The 16,645-nt window shown below is 37.5% G+C and overlaps 2 protein-coding genes across 4 annotated transcripts in view; one reads left to right on the top strand and one right to left on the bottom strand.

Moving 5' to 3' along the window:
• fbxl18 (F-box and leucine-rich repeat protein 18) overlaps nt 1-7,523 on the top strand; it is a 41,535-nt gene extending 34,012 nt beyond the window's left edge. The window contains exon 5 of the mRNA XM_066690353.1: nt 7,246-7,523. Coding sequence (XP_066546450.1) covers nt 7,246-7,294 — 49 coding nt within the window. The 3' untranslated portion in view covers nt 7,295-7,523. The remainder of the gene's footprint in view (nt 1-7,245) is intronic.
• Nucleotides 7,524-10,437: 2,914 nt separating this feature from the next.
• Nucleotides 10,438-16,645, bottom strand: part of tnrc18 (trinucleotide repeat containing 18) — an 82,847-nt gene continuing 76,639 nt past the window's right edge. For all 3 annotated transcript variants that reach the window (XM_066689269.1, XM_066689270.1, XM_066689271.1), the window contains exon 30: nt 10,438-16,565. In XM_066689269.1, the coding sequence (XP_066545366.1) occupies nt 16,359-16,565 (207 nt within the window). In that variant the 3' untranslated portion in view covers nt 10,438-16,358. The remainder of the gene's footprint in view (nt 16,566-16,645) is intronic.

The following is a 16,645-nucleotide window of genomic DNA, read 5'->3' as shown; positions in this document are numbered from 1 at the left end:
TATAGATGTGGACTATGCATACTGTATTTTTATAATTTTCACAGATTTCCAAATTCTCCAGGTCTCTGATGGCAATGATGCAGCTGCATTGTTTGGGACTTGGCAAACCAAGTCTTCAGAATTTTGTCTGGAGAACTGTAAATACCCAGACATTGTAGAAAAACTTCACTGTGAAGCTATTTGTTTAATGAAATAGACACATCAGTTAATCACAGTTCTGTTGTGTGTATAATTGGATGATTGCTTTGGATTAGAAGAAAACCAACAAAACAATATACATAAATAAATGCTTTTCGCTTGCAATGCTTGGTGCTTTTTTTTTTTAATCTTCATTTAGGAAAATAAATACATGAACATTTAACTGTCAGAGCAGGTTGAGTTTCTCCCTGCCCTTTTCCTGGCAAGTTGTCTGAGCGTTGTTCCATCTTTTCTTGAAGCTGTCCTGACATGTTGTAACCTGTCTGAGCGGATTGCATTTTTCCCTGTTTTTATTGGCTGGATGTTGAGCATTGCTTCATCCATTATAATTATGTGTGCATTGCTTTGCACATTGTCATGGTGTGTTGCGTTCTCTCCGCTCTGTTGCAGGCTGACGTTCAGCTCTGCTCCATCCCTTATGTATGCGTGATCAGAGCAGGTTGAGTCTCTCCCTGTCCATTCTGTCCCAACGCCGGCGGTCAGTCCCTCAGCTGTGGTGTTCTTCTTTCCCATTGTGTTCTGTGGTGGGTGTCTCAGCCGATCAGTCCTCTATTGTGATGAGATGGGTGTGCATCCTCCCAACGCCCTCTGGGGAACTGTTTAGAAATGGAAAGATAACATTGGGTTATCTGAAACGAAGAAACCATTTTCCAGCTTTCATGGTTGCTCTATCAGACTTATATGGCTAGGCAAAGAGGTTGTTTCTCCTGTACACATTGGCCTATCGTGACTTTGAAATAAGTCTAGTTTCCGAGGTAAATGGTAATTTCCCAACACCCTCTGGGTAACTCTTTCTTAATTTCAGATAGCCAAGGTTGCATCCACAACCCACAAGTTATCCTGTGAAGCATTGCATGCAGATCTATCGAAAGATGCATGTGTACAATTGGTTGGTGTTCTATCTGTAAATGCCTGATTAAAATGTTAATGTCTTTCCATTTAAAGGCTACTTTAAAATCCCGTCCCTTCCCGCTGAACACGGTACGATCACAGTACCATTGAAAGGAGCTTCTGCGGGGAAGACAAATCCTGTGCGCTTTAGGTGTAGTCTTTTCTGCTATCCGGTAACAGTTGAAATCCCAAAATATAGAAGAGCTCTCCTTTGGGGTATTCACATTGGCCATGATTGTGAAGAAAATGTTACATTTTAAAGGTAACTAAAATTATAGAATGGAACTGAAAAATCTGATCCTACTAAAACATGAGTGCATATAAATCAATCATTCTGGTGAGTGCAGTAGTTCCCCTGTTTTTTCCCTTATTCTGTTTATGGGTATTTACTTTTCATTGTACAAAAGTCAATGTGCGTAGCCTGTACAAACCTTTGTGGTAGGGAATTTGAATTCTGGTTCATATTTGGTAATGTAAAGCCTTTTTACATGTGCATTTTTATTTTCATTGTACTTTAAAGTTTAAGATATGAGAACAAAAATAGCCATGTCTCCCAATCATGAATGTGCCCTTTACGTAGGAAGTGAAAATTGTAAACAGAGCTCTTCAGTGCAGTGCTAAACAGGTAGTTAATATTAAAAATTCACATAGATTTAAACGTGGGAAAATTAGATTCTAAAATGGTAATAAACCCAGACACTTCTGTAGCTGAAATGTACATCAAAGCATGGCACTCCAAACTGTTTTTCTGTGCCCCGTGTTAAACTTGCTTGGTTAAAAATATTCCTGTTTTCCCCCTGGAGATGTTTAGTGTTTTCAGAATGATGATGATATGGAAAATTCTTTGTAAACTTTTCAAATTAAAGACAGATTTAAAAGGGGGGGGGGGAAGTAGATCTCTGGTGAAGGAGATTCTTACTTATTTTTATTTAAATGTTATGGGATTTTGGTTTTGGTATCTTAGACAACTGTAGAGTGCTGTTTTCCATTCTTGATATGCCAAGGATTAGGAATGCTTTAACATTAGATTAGCTCTGTTAGTATTGTGTGGTACTCTCACAACTTTACACAGACCTGTATAGTAAACAGCAATGTCTCAACCTCTTTTCCTTTAATTAAAATAAATTGTGCCATGTAAACAATGAAGGATTTTGGTGACATATTATAATAAAAACACATTCCAAGATCACAATTCTCAATTCTAAAGACTACCATAGTTTTTTTTTTTTTTACAGGTATTTGTTTTGAATTGCAAACTGTCTTAATGCTGTTACTGTATGGAATTTGTCTACTAAATTAGTTACTAAACATTTATTTGTAAAGACAGTATTTGTCTTGATAAAATGGAAACACTGAGCCAATATTAAATACACTGTGAGACAATAAAAACAAACAAAAACACTTTAAATTGTTTCTTTCATCCGTATGACACCCATTATATAAAAAATATTCAATTCCTCACCCACAGTAACAGTTTGTGCATCATTACTTATGAAAGAGATGGCTGGCAGCAAATTGTCAATTTGTCAAACAATTCTTTTTATAATTCATATGTGTCCACTCCATTATATGTGGACTATCAGATCTAATTTAAAACATCTTTAAGTAAGTGTACAAACCTATTAGAAAGCTTTTAAACTACAGTCGAATTGCAGTTTGAGTAGAGAAATAATGGAATGTATTTGAGCCCTTTCACTGGAATGGCATCATGTATGGTGCATTAATTTGTTGTACACTTGCATGTAGCAAAAACAAAGTTGTTTTCCTCATCTGGCAAGAAGATAATTGATTTTCTTTTAAAAATAATTTATGCAAGGTCAGGACTGTAAACATTACTCCTGTGGTGAACTTAATTGCAGAGAAAAGTAAGATTTATCACAGTATTAATAGCTACCTTATTCATGAGACAGTTGGAAAATATGATACTGGTACACAAACTACATACACTACACACACTACACACACACACATAACATTTAATGATGTGATTTATTTGTTCGCAGTGACGATGTATAAAATTTTATGGTTCATAGTAGTAAACATCGCTTTTATATTCTGTTTCAAATTCTGAACATAAAAGACACTTAAAATATATGATTTAGGAAAACATATTTGTATCTGCCATATAACACTATATCCTTTAGGACTGAACATGTCATTTCTAAGTGGCCAAGCAAACAAACAAAAAAACAAAACAAAAAAAAAGGCAGGGAAGAAAGGAATTACCTTCACATCATAAACAATGCCCTGTGGAAAATGTACTTGACATCATACAGATTTTTGAAACAAATTATTTGAGTTTATATAGTATTCACAAATTGGAAGAGACTTTGCATTCTTTGTTGTGCAGGATAAATAATTTAATGTGAACCTGTGAGACTGCCTTCCATTCTTTTATGCGTATCCGTTAAAATATTTAAGCCTTCAATAAACATCAAAACCCACTTGTTTTTCCCTCTCCCTCTCGCATACTGCCTGCATGGAATAGGCTGGAACTGGATAGTTTATTAGTGGTCAAAGGTGGTTTTCTGTATTTTTTGTTTGTGTCACTTCGTTGTTTACTGCTTACAAACTGCACAGTGTACTAAAGCTCAATAATCTCTGAATAACCATTGGACGGATATTAAGTAAATACACATTCATGGCCCTGCCTGATTAAAATGACTGGATTGTGTAATGCTGTAAAGATTAAATTCTGAAATTAACAATTTACACCCTGACACGCTACAACAGATACATACACGCAACAAAGTCAGTCAATGTTCTCTTCAGATTTGCATCATATTTAGATTGCATAAATGACAGAATTCTGAATGTCTGAAACACACTTTCTTCCAGGTTACTGTGCAAAAGTAGGCTGACCGAAACCAATCCACACAATGCTCAAGTGCTGTCCTGAACCATTTGCTGGCACCCTGACACTCTTCTCATCGATCTTGCTCTGTTTCTCTCCCCGGTCTGCCATTTTCACTACATTACAATAGCAACATGCAAACACTTAATTCTCATTAAGAAGTCAAAGCATATCAGGCACATGAAGCTAATTGCGTTCATGCAAGTCATGAATACAAAAACTGGAAAACCAGAAAAAACAAAACAAAAAAACCCTGCTGAATATAAAAATAATCTATTTGATTAATTATCCCAGCACTAAATATAATTATTCAGAGACTAAAAGTTTCAGTCTCTGCAAATGGATGATTACTTTGAAATCTTACTGAAATCAAAACCAGAAGGAAAACTTAAATAGTTTAATATCAATTTCAAAAGAACTAATAGAACTGTGCATGCATTATACATCAGTCTCTGCCATGAAAGCACCATCTCTTATGAGACTGCATTGGGAGTTACCTAGCAATGACTTAAATTATAATAATCCTGTATCCATATTTTTTCTCCATGAGGACGGGTATTCAGTGAAAGAGATTACCTGAAATGTTTTGCTTAACAGAGTACAGACCACACGGAAACACGCGGGTGGCTGTAAAAAAAAATAGTCATAGCATAACAATTAAAAAACATGAACAAAAGAAACTATTTTGAATGGCCAGAATGAATAAATTCCTTACCAACACTCAGTTTACAGTTCATTTAAATTCCACACCAAATCTCTCCATATGAAAAGGAAGAAAAAAAGGATATCTTTGAGGAGATGCTATGAAGGGCAAAGTCACAGAGACCAAACCTGCAATGGGGCGAGGAACATGTCAACAACACATGGATGCAATGGACACAAATTGTAAAAAGGGTACTGAATAAAAGTGCTATGGACACATCAAACAATATTTATGATTATCAGGTCCAAGGGGAAACTATTTGAGATAGGTGATAGATTATGAAAATGTTGTATGCTTCCTATATAAAGGTGGAATTGTGAAGTTTTGGCACCTAGACTGACTCCAAATATAAAGATGAGAAAAAGGAATAAAGCAAAAACAGGTGTTGGAAATTATGCAGAATTATTCCCCCAGTTGCAAATCTGAATGCCACGGAAATGTTTTGCTGTGGTATTTTTTAATGAGAGAAAAATGTAGGAAAATGCCAGCACAGAATATCGGGTGCATTTTCCTTTGAGAAAATATTCCTGCGTGACACCTGATTGATATTTCACTATAATTATCAGATAACCATGTGTATATATTTATGTATTTCTTTGCAAAGCAGCTCATTGAAGTTTTGCACAGTGCCTAAAGACTATAAGCTACATATATGCAAACTGTGTCATCATATCTTTCAATAGCAGCCACATCCTATATTGTTCTTCAGCCTGGCAGGCCCTCTATCAAATATCTTTATATATGAGCAGCTCTCATTTTAGTGAGAAATGACCCCTGCAGCAGAGAGGGGCAGTTCTCGAGTTGCACAGGGGGGTAATGTGAGGCCTTGTGTCCACGCTGACCTCATGCATTCAAATTTTCCTGACTTGTCATCATCAGACAATGAAAGCACTCCTGAATAGTAAATTAAACAACAAACAATGCCTTATGATACTTGATATCAGCGCCGCCCTGAGCTGAGAGAAAAGCAGTTTGTGTTCTTGTCTCTTGTTCAGTTTTACAGAAAGTAAAAAATTGAATTGGTACATGGGGACCTCCAGCATTTATGTATTATAAAAGCCTAGGCATTACAGGGAAGGAAGGTGAAACTGAGTCGTGTTTATTTCCAGCAGAAATGTATCATTGCATGTGCAGATCAAGCATATACTCTGAGGTCGTATTCATTACTACAGTTCTCTTGTTTCTAATTACAAGAGTTATTGAGGTACTGCCTGAGAAAGATGGAGCTAGATCCATTAAAGCAGTTTGATTAATGTCAGATTAGTGTATTTATATATTATTTATAAATAGCTAAGTAGGGAATTAGGGATACAAACATTGTCTTTAGATTAAAGCCCATGCACTAGAGGGAAGAAAAAAAAAGCTCTTAAAAAGCAGGGGCTATATTTATTAATTGTGCGCAAATAAGTCACTTTATGCATTCCCAGAAAGTTCAGAACTGTCAGATATATGATTAGATCTGATTTATCATGCCTGCTTGTGGCCTTCACACCTTATATTTCAAAGTGATAGGTGTTAATAAACCTTGGTTTCTTGATTTGTTTGTGGGTGGTAATTTACATTTAAAATCCCTCTATATTGCCATATTTGGTAGGTTTATTCTGTATCTGGCAAATATATTGTTTAGGTAAAAAAACATCTATATAAAAAAAAAAAAACAACAAGCATGTTTTCTCATGCTGAAATAGATATCTTTCTTCAAGGTAATTAATGCACGGAAATGTGTGCTTTCTGAGAAAGTTACTTAGCTGTTAATTTCATCACGAAGCTGAGGAGTGGGTAACATTCATATTATACTGGTATTATCAATTGGTTTGTGGATTGCCAATATGACACAATTAGGAGAATAGTATGTTTGCTTTAAACAAATAGTGAATAGAAGTCATATTATTAAAATATCTATCTTAATTTACTTTTCATTACAATTTCAGCCATGTGCTATTCAGTAACAAAATGTTTTAATTTATACACACAGTTTATATAGCCATGTGGATCTTAAGTCCAAACTTTAACTTCCAGGATCTTTTTAACTCAAGGAAATGATTGTATGAATAGTCCAGATTGAGCATGAGTTAACAAACAGCACCAGCCTTCTCCTTCTAAACTGATTTTGTTGGCCTGGTTTTCAAATGAAATATATACTCAGACATACATACTATAAATGTGCCACCGTATAGAAGGCACTAGTGTTACCTTTCTCTCCTGTTTGTGCTTCTCTACTAAACAGCTAGTTAGTGATATCAAAGGTTTTACTCTGATAAATCCGGTTGCCTTAGAAACTGTTAAAGTACAGTCTTTATTTCGTAGTTGCCTCTTGTAAGATAATAGTGCTTGTATGAATAGATTGTGTATTATGTTTCCCAGAACAGTACACTCAGAGGCACAGAGACCGCTCTCCTGCCAAGAATGACTGTTATATTTGAATTCACTTTTTTTTTTTCCTTCCAGTAATACTGTACAATTGAGCATTGCGTAAAAACTTTCAGAGTCAGGGAAAGGGGACCGCTAAACTACAGGGCAATTACATCTCTAGTAGCGAATGGAAGAAAAAGCACACGATCATTTTTTTGAAGCCATTGTTGTTCACTTCCCTCCACAGATTTCACAGTGGCCCATCGAGAAGCCCAGCCAGCAAAACACGGATGTAATCAGAGTGGGCCCTGTTTGCGTTTCTGTATTAGAAGCAAGTGCCAAATTGAGTTAAACATACGGTGGAGGGCTGTACTGAGAGAACTGGGCTGTGAAGTCGTGCTGTGCAAATTTGGCCTGACAATACTAATCAGGTGAACCTGTTTCACTGGAAAAGCTACAAAAGCTTGTTAAGCTTGTATAAGAAATGGTAACGTTAGCTTAGTGTTTGTACAGTTTTTTTAGTAACAGAAATGTCAATCATAAAAGCATTAAAGCCCACAGCTGAAAGCCACTGTTTCCTTCCTTCATTTCTTTGACAAGAGTAGAAAAAAACAACTGGCCAAAATCACACAGGCCCTTAACTGCCTACCAAGTAGTTGAGGCTGGGATCCTGTATATCTTTGTATTTATAAGGGAATAGTGTTTTTACAATTGTAGGCAAACCAGTTACAGCTTACATTTCTGCCCAACAATAGTTTTGTTTTGTTTTGTGCATTTCTTAAGTTTTGAAGGAAAGTCCCTATTAATAATAAGTTTCTGCTTACAGACTTACTTTACTTTTATGAAGCAGATAATGGGTTGTTTTAGCAGGTTCTGTAAAAGTGGATGCTGTAATGGAGCGTAAGGCAACCTGCCAGGAGCCTGTATATGGTGCAGCTTGGGGATATACTGATTTGTATGTAAAATCATCAATCAAGTTCCATTGTATTCCTACCCATACTTATGTATACATCCAATGTAGCTGCCACTTAAGCAAAACACCCTCCCAAAACATGTATACCAAACACAGAGGTCCATTAAACAGTGTGTGTATGTATGTATGTGTGTGTGTGTGTATATATATACATATATATATATAAAACACTGGCATAATGAAGATCAGTGGCAGCCCCACTGCGACAAAAACCACAGGTAAGGTGCACTAGTTATCGCTGTACTCTCAGACCTTCTGTCCATACCTGTCGCTGGGTCCTTTTTGATTTCCCACAGGATCCAACTACACAATTCATATTACTCTACTACAGTTGCTTATCCCCATTTCATTAAACCTAAAGCACTTCACACCAATAGAAGAGATTAATAAGCTGTTTTTTTTGTTTTTTTGTTTTTTGTTTTCCTCTTCAATGCCAAGTCTTACTGCACTGTTTACCCTGTGGAGTTTTAGTTCAGCCAGGTAGCAAAGGAAATCCTTTCTTGTGGTATCGATTACTTACCAATAACCAGCCTCCTTCTGGGAGCTCCACCAGCAATACAGAGCTTCATCCCGGGAATGGCTAGCCGAAGCAAAAACACATTAAATACATGAAAAAGCCCTCCTGTAATGACACTACATCATCCTTTAATACCGACTAGAATAGGGTTGAGATAAGGGCTTGTGTAAGCGGAATCGGGGTTTAATTGAAACTGGGAATGTCTTTATACTTCAGCTGATCTGAGATACCAACCTTTAAAAATATATTCCGGCCACATTTCAATAGCATCTCTAGGAGCCAAACCCTTTTTTATGTTTCTTTAATGAGGTATGTGTCATAAGGAGACTGCTATAGCTTCTAATAAAGTCAGGATGCTCTGAATAATATCTCTTCTTCTGGGAGACAGGGTCAAACAGACAGCCTGCTCTATAAGAGGAAAGTTTAAGCTGAAAGGGTGGTTCATTTTTTTCTTTTTTTTCCAAACAGCAGCAAAGAGCAGACTGAGGAGGAACCATAGAGAAATAGTCAACAGCGTTTTACCAGATAAGGTCTGTGCATAGTAATCCCTGTAAATTAGATGTACTATACATTTATATTGGCAGACATGAAGCGCGATACAAAAACGTCCAGCAAGTTGATTTTACATCTCCTGTCTTTCAGTCGGTGTGGTAATTTGTACAGTATGCTCCTTTATGTGTATAAACATTATCAATCTATGTGTATGCATTAGTTCTATTGGTTCTAAAACCATTGATTTGTTGGCAGGACTTATGCTAGTTTGCTTGGAAATGCCATAAAAGCTTGGATGAAACATTTAGACCTCTAATACTTTGTTGAAATTTCTGATTGTTGGGATTTGTTGTTGTTTGGTCTGGGTGTTGTAAATCTGGGAGTTGATTACTAAAAGAAAACCAATATATTGATCCTCAGTATCCACAGACCAGCATTACAGAAATGATATCAAAGATGACATCCAGTAGACAGCACTAAAATAATGTGCAGATTTAAAACCCCCACTTACTTATACTTATACATGAAAAACACAGTCTTAGAAAAAGTTTGAAACATGAAAGTTAGAAAATGCAATATTCAAGTACATTTTACCACAAAGTAGAAGGCAATCTTGCACGCACACATTCATATTTTGCTTGGGCAGATCGTTTTCCTCAAGCTTCCCCTAAACGAACATTTGTCCTGAGTTGCTACTGATGAACTCATTACAGCTCTCCAAGACTTTTTCACACTTTCAGTTACAAATCTATGCCAAGGAATGACGAGCAATTAGAAACACACCCCAGATGTAGCAGAAGGCACTGTGTAGGTTTTTGCTTTCAACAACCTGTTGCATTCTGCTCAGTACTGAAATATTTTTTCCTTTGATTTGAGTATGCTGGGGTTATAAAAATGGTAGAAATAAGAATATATATTTATTGCCCATCAGACTGAAGTGTGTAAGGCAACCCCAAGGTTATGTCCATTATGTTATGTACGCCAAAAGCTTTAATCAAAATTGTTAAAAATCAGACCGACACAGTGAAGGTTTTACTACATACATCCCTACTGTAAGGCTTTTCCTAGAGTCCAGTAAAGAATTGTGCCAAAAATCTGCAACAGGCAGCAGTTCAGGGCTCTGGACTCTGGACTGGAGGGTTGTGGGTTCAATCCCAGGTGAGACACTGCTGGTGTTGTACCTTTGATAAGGAGACTGCTCCAGTAAAAACCCAGCTCTAAAAATGGGTAATTGATCCCAAAAAGTCAGCCAAGAAATATAATAACATTGTGAGTAGAAGACACTGTGCAATAAATAAGGAATGGTGGATTGCTTACCTAAAAACTGCACAATTTGTGGATTCATCTCAGAGCTGTAATCTCAGACAGAGCCAAGACTTATTTTCTAAGTGTTGTGTCTTGGCAAACCTTTTGCAAAACATGAATGGAATGAAAGAACAGACACTTGACAAACAGCATTTCATTTTGTCCGTTTATTGATGAATAAACTATAAAATCTTGAGTTACTAAAATGCTTTAAAAAGAACACTTTGTAAAACTCTGCAGTTTATTAATAATAAAAAAAAGGTTTTATGTGAGTTTTATACATGAGCTGCACAGCCCACTTCCACTGTTGGTTTTGTGGGGTTTGCAATGTTTTTTTTTTTTTCATTTTCATAATTTTTATTTTTTATATACATGATTAAATGCTTGTACAAAGATATTCTTATCATACCCTCCCCACCCAATAGAATCATTTACAAAATCTTGACACTTTTTAAAATTCCAAAATAAGCTTTTTTTATTTTACGGTTTAGTATTTCATAACACTTTCATACAGGACCTCACTGACACTGAAGGAAAAGGAACGACAGAGCGAAGACTAACGAAGGACCAGCCTCCGGTCTCCACCCTTTTTAAAAGTTTTTTTTTTTTTTTTTCCTCAATCTTTTCGACTTACAAACTTTTGTCACCCCACTAGCAGCTACCTCAGAGGACCCAATCAGCAGTATTGCACATTAATAACGGGAAATTGCTCTGTCTGGGTGGGGGAGGGGATGGGCACGGGCACAAAACATTTTGGAGAAAAAAAATCAATACAATAGAACTGAGAACCAGCATACATACAGACATTGCCAAAAAAAGGTGGGGGTTACATTTCATCACAGTTCAAACTTACTCAAAAGGCAGTATGTTAACTCACTTTCCAAATGAAAATCGGGCACATGCAGAGAACTGGAGACCCAGCAGTATCTCACACCAATCCCCCACACGCTGTAAATGATGTCCCCAGTATGCTTCAGTAAGATCAGAAATGCATGTATATTTCATTGAGCATGGGGACAAGGCAGGGAGAAATATAAAGATCTGTTGAGGGAATAGCCAAATCGGATTTGGTTGAGTGCAAATTCACTGGGGAGGGGCTGTATACAAATGCAGTTACAATTTGGCTATGGACTCCAGTCTTCTCAATATCAACTTCTGACTATCAGTTAAAGTGGACTAAATAATGCACCCAATTGCATCATCTTGTGGGGGGGGTGCTCAATATAGCAGTGTTCAATACTTTTCACTCTGCCTAAAAAAGTGTAAGTAAAGACATGAATAAGGAAGGGAGGTCTCCTACTGCCAGTCAAGGTAAGTGATTGTCATTTTTAGCCTTAGTTTTTACAAAGACTTGCTCTCCCTATCCATAGTGTCTGTAGCAGATCTTAAGGGTCTTCCATTCTGCCGGTTTAATATGAGTGATACTGAATGTGGCAGATAAAATATATATGCTTTGTCTGACCTGTTGCCTCAGCAGGCCCAAGGAAGAGGCTCGGTGACAGCACTGAACAGGATATTGATAAGCAGCACCGCTGTACGCCGGGCTTCCCTGCGATGCCATCCCAAACCACCAACCGAAAAGCGTATGAAGGGGAAATGTGGTATTGGAACTGACACTAAGACTAAGTGTTTGGTCTACCACTCTGGTTAGTGAGCATTTAATACATAAACAAAAGACACGAGCCCTTATCAGCTTCAACAGCTGCTATTGGAGGTGGGAGGGGTGGATAAACAAGAGATCTCTGGGAAGTGACTTACAATCCCCTTTGCTTCATTGCAAAGGTAAGAAAGTACATGTCATTGTATCGGGTTGTTTGTGATTTTTTTTTACTTTTACATTTGTAACGGCAACTGATTTTGGTTTGTATTTTCCCAGGGATCTTATGACATTTCTCACTTGGCTGTGACTTCACAAATGTCAAAGGGGCCCGTTTCGCATGTGGCAGAACAGCTCCCGACAGATGGAGGTGCGTGCAAATACAATAGCAGGGTGAACATTTTGTATCAAGCTGTAGGTTAACACTGTGGTGTTGTCTTAATATTGTGCAGCAAATGTTTGTGTGTTTCTAATACAAATCAGAAAGATATAGTGAAGAACAGGGACTGAATGCAACCCAAAATGACAACAGCATATACAAAGCACAGACATTTTGCTCGCATAAGGCTTAGAGTCAGGTCAGGAATCCAAATCCATGCTTTATACTGTCAATCTGAATAATTTGGCACCGTTACAAGTTCTTTTGGGTCCCCTTTATAGACTGAGAAGACAGATAAAAGCCATTTTAACCGTTAACGCCTGTGCAGTATTACACCAACTGCTGTTTCAGTGCTGCATCATCCACCAATTTCCAATATTCATTTAATAAACTATACTTTGTTTTGTGATTCTGTCTGTTTCAGCCAAAGTAAATAATAAAAAAAAAAACTCCTGGAAACATGGTGAAAAGATAGTGAAAAACCATGTTGCATAACACGTCCCATTTAGAGGTTTAGTGGTACATTCATATGCTTCCCCTCTGCACCACCTGATCAGGTAAGGCGAGGCCTCTCAGGAGATACTTGTGCTGCAAGTCAGCAATGCAAATCATTAAAACAGAATATGCCACTAAGAAGAAGTTATGTAGGTTATGTTTATTTAACCAGGAATATGGTTTTATTTTATGTTATGATGATTTTTAAATGAAGGTGACCTGGGTGACAGGTCTTGAATCAGACTAACCATAATTACATTATTTACATATTGTTTTCATTTAGAAAGGAAAGTGAGGAAAGTCTGAATGGCCATGCATTTTATAACTCTGTCTTCAACAGTGTCACTAAGAGAGACACAAAAGAGTGGGTTAGTGATGGAAGGAGGATAAGGGTCAGCAATTACTTAAACCACTAGGCTGGGGTTTTCCAATGGGCTCCCTTACTTCACCACACCGCACATCTTCACAAAACACTCATCCATTCCCTTATATTTTATCCCTGTAAGAGGAAAAAAACATTGTGTTCCAAATTTGATTAAATGTGGTCCCCTGAAATAACTACACCATCAAAATCATGGACACTGAAATCTGCATTTCACAAGAACCAAAAACCTATGCAGGGGAGAAATTTATCTTTAGAGGTAAACATTTTACTTAGTAAACATCTTTGGGTTTGAACACTATGTAAATGAGTAATTTCCAGAAATCGCAGAGCAAGGTAAAATTATATTTGCCATTAAGCAAGTGGAAAAATATTTTTCAAACCAATGCGGCTAACAAGCACACATGGCAAATTCTGATTCTGTGACTTTACGTGACATTTGCAGATGTTGGTAAAGGACACACCTACCTTCATGCACTGTCATTTTAATCAACACAAGTCCGGTGTTAAGAATTTACTATCCCGTCTGAATTCCTAATTAGAGTTATGGCAGTTATAAATATATGGTACACTGCTTTTTATTTTATTTTTGCTTTCTTTGCTCATTACCGTTTTTTTCTAGATTTGGATTATAGCTGCTTAACAGCTGTAAAAAAAAATAATCGGCAACCAACATTCCTAGGTTAGGTGAGGGTGGCAGAACAACATACACTAAAGGAATAATCAGTATAGATTGGACTGTGTTGGACACAAACAAAAACATAAGAGTCTACCAGATCTGATTGGTCTTGGTAGTACAGTAATTAAAAACAGGTTCCCACAGTAGTATGAAACGACAAGACATTCTGACAACCATAGTGAAGCTTTCATTCGGATTACAATACAATGTGCAGAGGGGGAACAATTACAGCAAACAGTGAACAATAGGTGTAAATAAACACACTGGTCTTGGAAATATGAGAAGGCTCTCTGGGATTAAGATCAAAGCTGCAGCAAAGGAATATATCATTTTTACCTTGAATACCATTGCAAAGCTAGGACATTAATGCAAATGCTCTATAATATGCACAGTTAGCATAAAAAACAACAAATATAAAGAAAAAAGTTATTGAAGTCTCCGTTCCATTCATTTCAGTTTCCACTGCTCAGTGCTGCATTCAATTGTTTTGATTTGTTCTCAAGTTACTTGAGGAAAAGTGCTTTTAGAATAGAAATGTTCGGTGCCATTTTAATATGTCATGTATAGCCAACTGTAAAAGTAGGTCTTCAAAAAAGACTAAGCATTTTACAAAAGCACTTGTCACTTGCATACTGCTGTGGACTGAACCTACACGGCATGGTAGTGAAAACAGATACAAGCACCTCCAATTTGAATCCCATCATATAGAGAGACCTGTGTCCCTAACACAAAGACAATGGAGCAACACCCTGGTGAACTCTCCTCTTCTTTCGATTGTCTAAATAATTGTCTTCTACACAAGGCAATGGGCAGTGAATAAGTGCTCTCGTTTAAACAACTGCATTTCTGGCCACCCACAGCAGCCACTAAATACTGTCAGCATTTCAGAACCCCCCCACCCCAACACACACGCACCTCCATATGCAATTCTTTAATACAATTAGTCATGCATGTCGACAGCTACTTAGTAAAGATCCAGCAACAAGATTAAATGATAACCTCAACCTTAGGTTTCCTGACTTTTTGAATTTTATTTCACAGTTTTATAAAGCTTTTCTTTTTTTTTCTTTTTTTTTTTTTTAAAAGAGTAATTTTACTTAAAGATATAGTACATGAAATTAAAATCAATTATATATATATATATATATATATTACAAAAAATATTGGGATCCCTTAAACTCCAGTTCAACTTGAGTCATGTAAAGGATTCCCCCCCCCCTCCTCCAGTCTTTTTATGAAAAGACCACCTATGCCAAACAATATGGTTCCTTCGGGACTCTCCATTTGGAATGGGAAAGCCATTCTCACATAGTTGGACACAAACCATTACAAGTTAAATAATGAATTGGCCCAAGCGATTGGCCAGCTGAAATGTGTCAGTCTGTAGTGGCTCACAGGTGGAAGGAGGTTGGTGGAAAATCTTTACTTCATTGCCTCCTAAGTGCTTGAAGAGATCTTCTTCCTTTGTCAGAGAAGTGTCTTGATAGGCATTGCTGATGTTACCGTTGGGTGGAAAAAAGTCATGTGGTAGACATGACAAGGCCAAATCTGTCAACAACACTTAGAAATTCTTATGATTTAAAGAAGCACGATGGATTTTCCAGAAGGTTGCATAATGATGATGTCATCTTTCCTGGTGGGTTCGTTTTAATGTGCATTGTCATCTCTAATTAATTGCTTTAGAAGCTGGGTACTAGGCTATAGGAATGCCTGAGGATTATTATAAGCAGACCTTATGGCCTATGAGATCCACTGAGTCCCTTATGAACAGTGTCACCTTTAATTGAAGTTTTGCTGGTGGTGGAGTCTGCAGCTGGTACTAGCATATTGTGTGAAACAAAAGCAAGCACTCAGCTGAGCACAAGTACTTTGCCTTGCAGACAATTTCAACACTTTCTCCAGTGATGCCACCTTTCGTCATGGCACCACAATTACTGCTCGATAGATTGGGAACTTACGACCTTGGTAGCAGTCTGTCCGCCCATCCCCTTACAGAAGTATCAATAGAAGAAGTTTCCTTCCCAGGAGGCTTGATTTGCAGCTCAGGGAATTGGATAGCCTCACACGTTCTTAATGTCACTAGCCTCCGAGTGGACACATTTCAATAAAGATATTCTTTGAGCTGCCACAGACTTGTTTTTATATTCAGAGTCAAATACATTTGAGGTTCCAAGATGATAGTGCTATTTTGCACTAAGGGCATATATTTCTTGAGGCATCAAATGATTCCCCAAAGAGCTGAAGCTGCTGATGCACTTCTTTAGCGGAAGGCTGCATACAGCACTGCCACTTTCAAGATACAGGTTTCTTTCCCCCTTGCTGCCCCTCCTCCCCATTCCTACAAATACACTCATTAAGTCAGTAACCCTGGAAGGTTACTTGTGTCCTTGAACAGTTAACTACTGTTCCTTTGATTTCAATGCTATATTCATCCAAAGTTCTCTCAATGTCTTCTCTTCAAGGCAATGTTGTAGCTGTGGTACACGCCCCGAGTAATAGGGCCACAGGCCTTTGTGCCTGAGTTCTGAAGGACGAAGCTCTTCAACATATGATTGGAACGCCATCTGTGTTGAATATCATCCCAGTTGTGGGCTCATAGGTCCCTGCCAAGTAGTAAAGATCCTCACTGTCCTGATACTTCTTGGTTTTAATCATCTGCTCATACTGCTCCAGACTGACCACTAGACACTTGTGAGAGACGGTCTGTACATCATTCTCATCAATGTGGGAGGACTGGTACAGAGCTCGCTGAATGGAGAAAGAGACAGAGGTGGTTGGTTGTCATTTATATACATTTATGCACTGGCACTATTCGTCTTCAAAGACTC

Source organism: Amia ocellicauda, chromosome 17, assembly GCF_036373705.1.
Source record: "Amia ocellicauda isolate fAmiCal2 chromosome 17, fAmiCal2.hap1, whole genome shotgun sequence".
Lineage (NCBI taxonomy): Eukaryota > Metazoa > Chordata > Actinopteri > Amiiformes > Amiidae > Amia > Amia ocellicauda.
Note: the sequence above shows the minus strand (reverse complement) of the source record. Positions and strands in the feature narration are given on the sequence as shown.